This window comes from Musca vetustissima, unplaced genomic scaffold (assembly GCF_032173495.1).
Source record: "Musca vetustissima isolate MV318-11 ecotype Yass unplaced genomic scaffold, APGP_CSIRO_Mvet_v1 utg83596, whole genome shotgun sequence".
NCBI classification, from domain to species: domain Eukaryota; kingdom Metazoa; phylum Arthropoda; class Insecta; order Diptera; family Muscidae; genus Musca; species Musca vetustissima.
The window spans coordinates 192-13525 of record NW_026882212.1 but is presented as its reverse complement, the minus strand read 5'-3'; the positions used below and the strand labels follow the sequence as shown (position 1 = coordinate 13525).

At 34.9% G+C, this 13334-nt stretch overlaps 1 protein-coding gene across 1 annotated transcript in view; it reads right to left on the bottom strand.

Moving 5' to 3' along the window:
• The window catches only part of LOC133328422 (neurogenic locus notch homolog protein 1-like), a gene marked incomplete at its 5' end in the record, with an annotated part of 31598 nt that extends 21175 nt beyond the window's left edge, over positions 1-10423 (bottom strand). Inside the window, 3 exons of the mRNA XM_061536991.1 lie at positions 559-701; positions 8473-8600; positions 10327-10423. Of these exons, the coding sequence (XP_061392975.1) occupies positions 559-701; positions 8473-8600; positions 10327-10423 (368 nt within the window). The remainder of the gene's footprint in view (positions 1-558; positions 702-8472; positions 8601-10326) is intronic.
• Between the last annotated feature and the right edge of the window lie 2911 nt (positions 10424-13334).

The following is a 13334-nucleotide window of genomic DNA, read 5'->3' as shown; positions in this document are numbered from 1 at the left end:
GATATAGAAAATAATATGGTAAGAGAAATTTGAAAACAAAATACTTAAGTTATATAAAAAAAACTATTAAGTAATAAAAAAATAATATAAAAGATATGAATTAGGGGGAGAATGAAATAAAACAAAACTCAAGTTGAGGGAAGATATTTTTTTACAAAAGTAAGTTGTTCTATTTCTTGTTGAATTTAATTCCCCAGTGCTGGGTAACTTTTTTTGCATTTAGTTTACTGAAGACAAAAAAAGTTATAAAACAATATGCAGATATTCGTAATGCTTAATGGGCATGGGAATATAGCTTGGGGTTCACTTAGTTCATTTCACTTTTTTTATAGATTAATGTTTTAATTATAATGTAAAGTTACACAAATAATTTTCACTTTAATTGAATTACGTTTTTTTTACTGAAGGGATGATTTAATGTTTGGAATGGGCAAATTTAAGTGACAAATTGTTATTCCCATTGAAAGAAAGGAATAATAATTTAAAACTATTTTTGTAGTTGGTTTTCGTTTAGTGTTTGATCTATATAATTTTTTGTAGGGGAAATATTGGTCATACCTTAATATGACACCTTGTGCCAGTGTATCCCTTACTACAGCGACATTCATAGCTGCCAATGTGATCAATACATTCTCCACCATTTTGACAGGGATTCGATTCGCATTCATTATACTCGAAGTTACACAATTCACCAGCAAAGCCTGCAAAAGTTTAGAAGAACAACATTAATTTAATCTTATTTATTTACGTCTGTTATTACATAATTGTCAATATTAAGATGTTCAACTTCACCACTATATATCATTATTCGGTAGGTGGCTACAGGAAAGTATCGAAGACGAATTTAACAAGTGAAAAAGGGCCCGGGCCGAATTTTGGACACCCTCCCCCATAACAAAAAATTTTTCTATATAAAAAAATTCAAATTTCAGTAAATAGAGATGTTCCTAAAAAATCTAAAACCCCCAAAATATTGGACCGGTACTAAAAACGGATGGTAGAATGTAACTAATCCTCATGATACTGAAATTTGAGGGTAAAATTATATTGTAGTAAATACCGAGTAATCATAATATGCTCAGTGATGCCTAATCGGAACCGATATAGCTTAATTTAATAACTATTCTTTTATTTATGCATCTCTAAACCCTTCGAAGGTAGTATGATTACAACAGACGAAAGGAAATCTCGAAGTCGTCTAGCTATTTTATTATTTGCGTTTATACCGGATTTGTTACCAAATATTAAACCAAAATAATAAATTATGGCAAATTCGGTTTGAAAACATCCACCACAATGTGGGCCGTGAATCTATATATGGACATTTCCTGTTGGGAGGTAATTTACGCCCTTTGAACCTACAACACCAATTACAGCAATTTAAGTTGGATAATGCGGCCAGGACCTTCGAAAAGTATGAGCTTAGTATTGTTGTGACAGAACGTGGTTGCGAACATATCGACGCCTCCGAACCATAGTATGCTAAAAAAAAGTCACTTTTCAGACTTAGCATACTATGGTTCGGAGACGTCGATATGTGAAGTTGGGAAATCATAAGAATGCATTAACACCGTGCCTAAGTTCTTCTATCGAGGATAGGAGTCCATTCATTAAATACGAGTATGAAAACCATAAACTGATGCTGAACATTTTCTGCCATTAGATTATGGCGTTTGACGTTCGAACACTGTTGTGTTATTCACAGAGAGTTTCAAAATAAATTTGCCAAAAATACAATTAACACATCCTCTTAAACCTTCAAAACAGGTTTAATTTTTTTTAATTGTGGTCGTCGCTTGCTCAAAGACAACTGTGTGATGAGCCTGAAATGATAGTACCGTGAGACAGAGGCACTCTGGGGCATTCCTTCCGCTATCATATATTCGATATTGTATTAACTCATGGCTATAACGATTTTGTTGGATCCCGAACAATTTGTATATGGCTTAAAAAGTAGTATCAATTGGTGCAAAGCTATTTTTAAAATGTGTAAATTATCGGATGGGTGTGCTATTATGTGGGAGTTAAGTAGTGTTAAGGAAAGAAGTAAAGTCAGACGGGCGTCTATATGATACCCTTTACTACGTTGTCTATATTCAAGAGATGCATCCTAACAGACCTTGCATTTCTGAAGGACTACAGTGGACTACATTCAATATGTAATCTGTGTCTATACGTGAACAGACTTAACCGTATAATCAATAACCGGGGACATTTGTACCTTACTATGATGGAGGGTATATTAAAGGGGACACCCCATTCTCGATGTCAATTTTTTTTTTTTTGATTTTAATCGAATCTACTATAATTCTAGATTGTCTTTACAAAACTTGAAGTGAAAATCTCAACAACTTTTGAAGATATAGCCGATTTGTTGTGTCAGTATCAAGTGAAGGCAAGAGAGATTCTCAAACTTTAAACGTATCGAGTCAATGTTTTACCAATGTTTATACCCTTCACCACACTGTGGTACAGGGTATTATGTCTTTGTGCATATGTTTGTAACAGGCAAAAATAATCGAGATAGACCCATGGTTCCTTTTGAGAATATGCATAGAATCACTTTCTAAGTCGATTTATGCATGTCCGTCCGTCCGTCTGTCTGTCGATGTTAAATTGTAAACAAAGTACAGGTCGCATTTATGATCCGAATTGGATGAAATTTGGCACAGGTCACTTATTCAGCCCAAGGACAAACCCTATTGAAATTGGGAAAAATCGGTTCAGATTTAGATATAGCTCCCATATATATATTTAACCGATTTAATGTAAACGGTCCCTATATATCTTTCGATTTGCACGAAATTTGGTACAGGCTAATCATTTAGGTCTATAATGATGTCTGCCAAGTTTCGTGAAAATCGGTCCAGATTTAGATATAGCTCCCATATATAGTTTCGTCCGATTTCAGGTAAATGGTGCCCCAAAGTCCCTATATATCTTTTGATTTGCACGAAATTTGGCATAACGTGCTGAATTAAGCCTAGAGTGATGTCTGCCAAGTTTCGGGAAAATCGTTCCAGATTTAGATATAGCTCCCATATATAGGTTCGTCCGATTTCATGTAAATGGTGCCCCAAAGTCCCTATATATCTTTTAATTTGCACGAAATTTGGCATAACGTACTGAATTAAGCCTAGAGTGATTTCTGCCAAGTTTAGAGAAAATCGGTCCAGATTTAGATATAGCTCCCATATATAGTTTCGTCCGATTTCATGTAAATGGTGCCCCAAAGTCCCTATATATCATTCGATTTGCACGAAATTTGGTACAGCCTATTCATTTAGGTCTAGAATGATGTATGTAAAGTTTCGTGGAAATCGGTTCAGATTTAGATATAGCTCCCATATATAGTTTCGTCCGATTTCATGCAAATGGTGCCCCAAAGTATCTATATATCTTTCGATTTGCACGAAATTTGGCATAACGTACTTAATTGAGCCTAGAAGGATGTCTGCCAAGTTTTATGAAAATCGGTCCTGATTTAGATATATCTCCCATATATAGTTTCGTCCGATTTCATGTAAATGGTGCCCCAAAGTCCCTATATATCTTTCGATTTGCACGAAATTTGGTACAGCCTATTCATTTAGGTCTAGAATGATGTATGTAAAGTTTCGTGGAAATCGGTTCAGATTTAGATATAGCTCCCATATATAGTTTCGTCCGATTTCATGTAAATGGTGCCCCAAAGTCCCTATATATCTTTCGATTTGCACGAAATTTGGCATAACGTACTTAATTGAGCCTAGAAGGATGTCTGCCAAGTTTTATGAAAATCAGTCCAGATTTCTATATAGCTCCCACTTATATATAGCTCCCACTTATAGTTTCGTCCGATTTCATGTAAATGGTGCCCCAAAGTCCCTATATATCTTTCGATTTGCACGAAATTTGGTACAGCCTAATCACTTAAGTCTAGAATGATGTATGTAAAGTTTTGTGAAAATCGGTCCAGATTTAGATATAGCTCCCATATATAGTTTCATCCGATTTCATGTAAATGGTACTCCAAAGTCCCTATATATCTTTCGATTTGCACGAAATTTGGCATAACGTACTGAATTGAGCCTAGATTGATGTCTGCGTTGTTTCGTGAAAATCGGTCCACATTTAGATATAGCTCCATTTTATTATAGTTTGATTTTAAGTACTTGACGCACCAAGGAACCAATAGGAACAAAACGTTCTGAAATTAGTATAACGTATCCTGTGACAAGTTTGTTTGAAATCGCTTAATATTTGGCCCGATTTCAAGTAAATTGCGCATCAAACTCCTCATGTTAGTCAGTTTGACATCAAATTTTGCACAACGTACAAAATTGAGCATAGAATTATGTAGTTTCGTTTTCTAGAAGTACAGACATAGCCCAACGGAAGACCTATTTATATTTGTTTGAAGTCGATTTACATACTTTATGGATAGATCTACGTAGATTCACATTTAGATAAATATCACATATTTTATTTCATTCAAGTTCATGCTAATAGTCCTGTTTAATATACCCATAGTGGTGAAGGGTATCATATAGTCAGCCCCGTCCGACTTTACTACTTTCCTTACTGGTTTTTAACTTGGTTTGTGGTAAAAAATAGGCGATTTTTCAAAAATATTTTTTAAAGGTCCGCAATTTTGCTGATTTTTGAGCGAAGCCAATAATCCTAGTTCATACGAGAGCCAGACATGTACCCTTTCTAACACTGTTGGAATTTTCGGATTCCGATGTTCCAGTGAGGAGTTATCATGCCCGCCTTAAACCAGTGAGCGGAGCAGTATAGTCGGACGGGGCCGACCATATGATACCCTACACAACTTCCACGAAAAACTAACTGTCTGTGGATTTATATGTTCAGTACAGCCCTTCTAATTACTTGTCCATATTCCCATCCCTTGTGTTGTGATTTTCTTATTCCCATTGGAGCCTGTAGACCGACTCGAAAAAACACAACAAATTAAGTTTTCGGTCCACTTCATCACAATATAATTATCTGGCCATCACCGAAAATTATAGGCGTTATCCTTGACCATAACTGGAACATCATGGAACATTCTAAAGCGATCAGCGCTATATTTCCGCCCTCTAGTGTGTTAAAGAGTTAATAAATATTATCTGAATCCATAAGCACCTGTAAATGTTTAATTGTAACTCTCACATCTGAGTACATACGACCATAAAAGTGGTATCAATTTAAAGGCCAACCACTGCCCTTGGATATACCAACAACTTTTCGCGTCTATGTCTTTCGGGTGTGAAACTATACGCTATAGAATACAAATTTTGTAATTTTTCACATACAAGTCAGGGTCCATTTGACCCGCTAAATATTGACCGATCCTTATCAAAACAGGCATGCTTATTCTTTGGCCCGATCCCCTTCTCTATGTAAAAATTCGCGATGTTTGGGTCATAATTGCGGCCTCTAGAGCGACCAGAAAAAAATGATAAAAATTAAGTATTTGGTGCATTTCATCCCCTAGATACTAACCGTCTTTACCAAAAGCAATAGGGGTCTTCTTTGGGCAGAACCCATCCTACATGCAAAATTTCGTGAAGATTGGTCCATAACTGTGGACTGTATCGTGATTACAAAATATATCGTGTATCGTGATTACACATGTCTAGATCGACTCAGCTAGTCGAGATATGACGATCGGTATACTTAAAGGTGGGTCTACGACCAATATTTCGCGGCGTTACAAACTCTTGGATCTGCACAAAGCTATAATACCCTGACAACATTGTTGTGTAGGGTATAAAAATAAGGACTTTACTTCAGTCACCAAAAACAACAACAACATTTTGTAAATTATTTTTCTTCTCTTTGAAATCTTCAACCATATATGTGTAAAGTTACACACCTTAACATGCATTGGTATTCATTTACCAGCTCATTGAAAATCTTGAAAATATCAAATCGATAATGGGGGGTTTCCCTTAAGTTGGTTTTTTCGTTTATATTTCATCGAAATAATCATTTCTATATTTTTATATCAGCGTAAAATATTATGACGATTTAAGTTTGTCCGTTGACTCTTTGGTGAACCATTTGCCAAAAATGGGATTGAACTGATCCGATTTCAATGAAACATGACACACGTTGGCTATCTTAAAAAAATTTCGTACCGATCGGCCTTAATTTCTATCCTAACTTGAGCACCTTGTCGCCGATCAGCCTGAATTTGGCTCTTTGGTGCACCGTTAACTTAAAATCGAGCGAAAATATATATGGGAGCTATGTCTAAATCTGGATCAATGTTCACCAATTTCAATATGGTTTGTCCTTGGGCCAAATGATCTGTGCCAAATTTCATCTAATTCGGATAACAAATGCGACGTACATTTTGTTTACAATTTAACATGGACAGACGGACATGCATAAATCCACTCATAAAGTGATTCTATGCATATTCTGAAATGGAACCAGAACGACATAGACACTCGTTTCCATGCATAAATCGACTCAGAAAGTGATACTATGCATATTCTTAAATGTGCCTATCTCGTTTCTTTTGCCTGTTACAAACATATGCACAAAGACATAATACCCTGTACCACAGTGTGGTGAAGGGTATAAAAAGGGGATTATATGGGGACTATCCCAAAAATTGGGCGAATATTAATCATTTTTGGGAGAGAGATTTGTTAGCAAGTACGACTACAAAATACCTAATTACAGCAACTTCGATTAAAAAACGTGCTCCATACCCTCACAGACCGAAAATTTTGGAGTATCGTTATAAGGGTGCGAGCGGAAAAAGCGAACATATATTTATAGGTTTTAGTGGAAAGATTTAGTACACAACAAGAACCGAATATTCAAGTTACAGCTAATTCGGTCGAAAAACGCTCTGAATAACTCCAATATACCGAAAAATAGGGTGTACCGTTATATAGGTGATTTACGGAAATATGAACCTATATTTCTAATTTTTAGTGGAGATATTTGCTATCTAATAAGAACGCAAAGTATTGAATTACAGCGAATTCGGTATATTACCCTGACGGATATTTTTAAATCGTCATACAACGGAAAATCAAACTTAATATATATTTCATACAATGGTAGATTATATAAAGAATCAGATACATAATTTTTCGACCGTTTTATACCCTGAATATGAACTGATCATTTCCAAAGATGTAAGTGCCGTCTTTGGTCAGAACCAAAAATAACATCCAACATTTCTTGAATATGGGTCCATAACTTCGGCCTATACTTAGACCACAGACGGATGGGCACACGATCCATTCAGCTGGATCAAAAATCTACATATCTTGACGTTACAGAATCTGGGTCCAGAACATAATCGCCTAGGTTAGAAATTAATAAATTTCGACCTTCAGGTCGATGTGTATACAAATCTTAGTAAAGATATCGATGTATTCCACATGAACGGTACCTTTGAGTTTTCATATTCATAAAGTAATTCGGCATTACGAGCTTACACGTCGTAGAAGTAATTTGTCATTTTGAGTTTTCAGGGAATTAAAATCTTCCTGAGAAAAAACTTATCCAACTTCCATTTGTCGTGACATAAGTTTTTTCTTTACTTTTCCTTTTCCACAATTTTCTTAACAAATTGCCATTATATACAAAAAAAAACATCACCCGCATCGGATATAAAGAAACAACTTTTGATGACATACTACTTAATTCAACGTATTAAGAGGAAATGAAGTATTTTTTAAGCTGAAATGTATTCCCTCCATTCTTGTTTTCAACATATATTCTCACATAGTCGTCATATGCATTAATTTCATCGTATACAAATGGAAAAAATTAAAATGAGTGGAAATTGTGGTTTTTATTTTCTTCATCCCTCCTTTTTTAAACCAGGGGAAGGATATTGATGGAAGGGATAAATACCAATCGAAATATCAGCTATAATGGCGAAATCTTTAAAACAAAAATCTTATACCATGGAGTAGTTTTTAATGTATTTTCAATTTTTTATGTATTGCCTTACTATCTCAGGTCATGAGTAACTAAAGTTGTAAAATTTCAAATTATGAACATTATTTTTTATGAAGTATATCCTGTGGAGCGTTTGTAAAATCTGACAGTTTTTCATCATCCTTAAAACTTATTTTTATTTCCGTCTATGACTTAGAAAAACCACTGTCTAGTCCTTGCAGGCAATCTTCTACTATTCTTAGGAAATTGTCATGCCCTGCAGTACAAACTAAGATTTTCTAACAAATTAAATTATGTTGACAATTGTTTATATAATAAACTATTTTCATTATTGTTTGTTTGAATTGCATAACAACAAGACAGGACAAGATACAATTAAGCCAATAAAAGTTTAAACAAGAGGAAACGGAATGGCAGACAGATATTATGCTTAAAAACATCTCCGGTGAACTCAAATACCTTTTAAACCACAATAGAAAACTTTGTAGTTGTTGTATATTATTCTGCTATTTCTTTATTTTATATTTAATTAAGGTACACTACAAAAGCACTTACCTGGTTGACAGAAACAACGGAAACCATCCTCCTGATCTACGCAAATGCCATGAATACAGGGTGAAGATTCACATTCATTGAGTATGTGTTGGCACAAAGGTCCTGTGTAGCCGGGTGCACATTCACACCTAATTAAAGAGAAAAAGTAAAGAAAATATTTTTTTATTAATAAGTTTTTAAAGACCACGTACAATTTAAAAAAATCAAGGACATTCCAAGGCGTGGATTTTTTAAAGAATATTTTGTCGGGGTCTAAAACAAGGCGTAGATTTTTTAAAGAATATTTTGTCGGGGTCTAAAACAAGGCGTGGATTTTTTAAAGAATATGTTGTCGGAGTCTCAAACGAATATTTTTTCAGGGACCATAAAGGGCGTGGATTTTTTAAAGAATATTTTGTTGGAGTCTCAAACGAATATTTTTTCAGGGACCATAAAGGGCGTGTATTTTTTGTCTGAGTCTCAAACGAATATTTTTTCAGGGACCATAAAGGGCGTGGATTTTTTGTTGGAGTCTCAAACGAATATTTTTTCAGGGACCATAAAGGGCGTGGATTTTTTAAAGAATATTTTGTCGGAGTCTCAAACAAATATTTTTTCAGGGACCATAAAGGGCGTGGATTTTTTAAGGAATATTTTATCAGGGACCATAAATAACGTGGCTTTTTTATACCCTTCACCACACTGTGGTACAGGGTATTATGTCTGTGTGCATATGTTTGTAACAGACAAAAGGAAGCGAAATAGACACATTGTTCCTTTTGAGAATATGCATAGAATCACTTTCTGAGTCGATTTATGTATGTTCGTCCGTCCGCCCGTCTGTAGATGTTAAATTGTAAACAAAGTACTGGTCGCATTTGTGATCCTATTTGGATGAAATTTGACACAAGTCACTTACTTGGTCCAAGGACGATCCCTATTGAAATTGGAAAAAATCGGTTCAGATTTAGATATAGCTCCCATATATATTTTCGTCCGATTTAAGGTAAATGGGGCACGAAAGTCCCTCCATATCTTTCGATTTGCATGAAATTTGGCAAAGAGTACTGAATTATGTGCAGAATGACGTGTGCCAAGTTTCGCGAAAATCGGGTCAGATTTAGATATAGCTTCCATATATATTTTCGTCCGATTTAAGGGAAATGGGTCTCCAAAGTCCCTATATATATTTCGATTTGCACGAAATTTGGCATAAATAGCGTGGCTTTTTTAAGGAATATTTGTTGAGGGACCACAACAGGGCGTTGATTTTTAAAGAATATTTTTTCAAAGACTATCCAAGGCATGGATTCTGAAAAGAATATTTTTTTAAGGACTATCCAAGGCGTGGACTCTTAAAAGAATATTTTTTCAAGAACTATCCAAGGCGTGGAATTTTTAAACAATATTTTTTCAAGGACTATCCAAGGTGCGGAATCTTAAAAGAATATTTTTCAAGGACTGTCCAAGCCGTGGTATCTTAAAAGAATATTTTTCAAGGACTATCCAAGGCGTGGAATCTTAAAAGAATATTTTTCAAGGACTATCCAAGGCGTGGAATCTTAAAAAATATGTAGTCCCTTCAAGCTCCTCAAAAGTTAACAAATCTATTGAAATCCCTTTCAATTGTTTATGTCTATGTACCATGAATTTCAATTATTTAGCAACAATAGAATTAATGTGCACCGCAAGCAGCCATCAGCTTGCGACCATAAATGTTGCGGTGAAAACAATTTCGTTATTTTCTGTTCTTTTTTCATTTTTGTAATACAAAAAATAAACAAATACTAATAAAATTTTATGCAGGATTTATTCAATGCTACAGCTAGCAGGATTCTGCTACTTTTCTCCATTTTTTTGTTTTTGTTTGCTTACCTAAAATGTGTTGAATTTCCCACACAGCTGCCACCGTTCATACATTCAGCCGGATTGCAGGGATCCAATTCGTATTGACAGTTTTTACCCGTATATCCTGTAATTGAAAGTCATTGTTATTTGGTTACATTACAACACAAAAAACAGCAACAACAAAGGGCGATTCATGCAAAAAATGATAAGTGAGACGTGAAACAGAGGGTGGGGGAGGGTTGGTAAAAAAAGCTGTCCCTATCATTATTGTAATTCTGGTGTCCAATGATGAGCGAGTGAGTGAGTGACTGAATGGTTGGATATTATGGACCACAATCCATTCAGCATACCGCACCAATAATACACCATCAACATAAATTGAAATCTTCTTTATGGTCGGTGTTGTTGTTGTTGTTTTTTTATTTTTCATGATTTCAGCCATTGTTAGCAAACTGGATATTCTGTTAAATTATGCATAAACGTTTATTTTATACAATTAAATTGGTTTTGTGAAGAACGCTTTTATGAGATGCGATGACATTGTAAGGATAATCTTGCATATTGGAACAATAAGTGGTCATAAAAATGTGACAGTAAAGGGAATGAGCGAATGGGCAGGAATGTGTAAGACCTTAAACAATCACAACGACAATGGATTTTTAAAGAATATTTTTACAGGGACTAAAGAACAATATTTTTTTTATCAGGGCATAGGTTTTTTAAAGAATATTTTTTCAGGGCCTATCCCTGGCGTAGAGTTTCTAAAGAATATTTTTTCAGGATCTATCCCAGGCGTAGATTTTTTAAAGAAAAATTTTCAGGACCTATCCTAGGCGTAGATTTTTTTAGAGCCTATCCAACGACTATAAACGTGTATTGTTTAAACACAATTCTTGAAGGACTGTTTTTAAAGAAAATTCCTGAAGGACGGTCAATGTGGATTTTTTAAAGAAAATTCTAGAAGGACTGTCAGCGTGGACTTTTTAAAGAAAATTTTTGTAGGACTGTCAGAACTGTAAGCGTGGACTTGTTAAAGAACATTTTTGTAGGACTGTCAGGACAACAAGAGTGGACTTTTTAAAGAAAATTCATTTAGGTCTGTCAGGACTATAAGCGTGGATTTTTTAAAGCAAATTCGTGAAGGACTGTAAGGACTATAGGCGTGAGTTTTTTTAAGAAAATTATTTAAAGACTGTCAGGACTATAAGCGTGGATTTTTTAAACCAAATTATTTGAGGAGTATCAGGACTATAAGCGTGGATTTTTTAAAGAAAATTATTTGAGGAGTGTCAGAACTATAAGCGTGGATTTTTTAAAGAAAATTATTTGAGGACTGTCCGGACCACAAGCGTGGATTTTTTAAAGAAAATTATTTGAGGACTGTCAGGACCACAAGCGTGGATTTTTTAAAGAAAATTATTTGAGGACTGTCAGGACTATAAGCGTGGATTTTTTAAAGAAAATTATTTGAGGACTGTCAGGACTATAAGCGTGGATTTTTTAAAGAAAATTATTTGAGGACTGTCAAGACTATAGGCGTGAGTTTTTTTATAAAAATGATTTGATGTCAGGACTATAAGCGTAGATTTTTTAAAGCTAATTATTTTAAGACTGTCAGGACTATAAGCGTGGATTTTTTAAAGACAATTATTTGAGGACTGTCAGGACTATAAGCGTGGATTTTTTAAAGACAATTATTTGAGGACTGTCAGGACTATAAGCGTGGATTTTTTAAAGAAAATTATTTGAGGATTGTCAGGACTAAAAGCCTAGATTTTTAAAGAAAATTATTTGAGGTCTGTCAGAACTATAAGCGTGGACTTTTTAAAGCAAATTATTTGAGGAGTGGCAGGACTATAAGCGTGGATTTTTTAAAGAAAATTCTTGAAGGGATGTCAGGACTATAAGCGTGGATTTTTTAAAGAAAATTCTTGAAGGGATGTCAGGACTATAAGCATGAATTTTTTAAAGAAAATTATTTGGGGACTGTCAGGACTATAAGCGTGGATTTCTAAAAAAAATTATTTGAGGACTGTCAAGACTATAAGCGTGAATTTTTTAAAGAAAATTATTTGGGGACTGACAGGACTATAAGCGTGGATTTCTAAAAAAAAATTATTTGAGGACTGTCAAGACTATAAGCGTGAATTTTTTAAAGAAAATTATTTGCGGACTGTCAGGACTATAAGCGTGGATTTTTTACAGCAAATTTCTTGAGGAATATTCAGGACTATAAGTATTGGCGTGATACCGAGGAGGGGAGAAAAACCAAAAAGAGAGAAAAACAAATAAAACAAATTGGGTATAAGATTTATCTTTTCAAACTTTATTTGGTAAGTTAAGGAGTTTCGAATGAAACAAAACTTTACCTTAATGCGTGCGTGCGAGATCGAAAGCTAGATTACAAGTTTTAGCAACGAAAGTTAGAAAGCAAGTTTAAACAACGAAAGTTAAAATGCAAGTGAGTCGCGGTGAGCAAATGTTGCGTAAACAAGGTCGAGATCACATCGACGACCGTAGCACTGGAAAGTCCTCTCTGCATCCGAACTGAGCGAATGTGACTTCTAGGAGAGAGCGTAGGAAAGAGCGGATACTCTCTCCTACAATCCGAACCAGGCGAATGTGACTCCTAGAAGAGAGCGCAGAGAAGATTCCCCCATTGACTCAAATGAGTGGCCAATTAATGTGAATAATAATTGGTATGCTACGGAAGGGGTGAACAACATATCGAACATATACATTGTCGTAAACAATGTATCGAACCTAAACATTGCCGCCCACCTTGCAGCGCTACAATGCAATGCAACATGAATTAGACTAAATCGCGACTTATTCTAGGTTAGTATTTGCATTATGAATAAAATGCATCGACAGGTATAGTAGTTCAGTTTTATTGAGCAGGTGCGGATATAATTCAATTTGAGATTCTTTATTTTTCGACTATTTTGACAAAAAGAATACACGATGAAGTTATTCTTTACTATTTACAACTAATTTAGTATCTGGTCGACGAACAATTCCTTGTTGGACCTAAA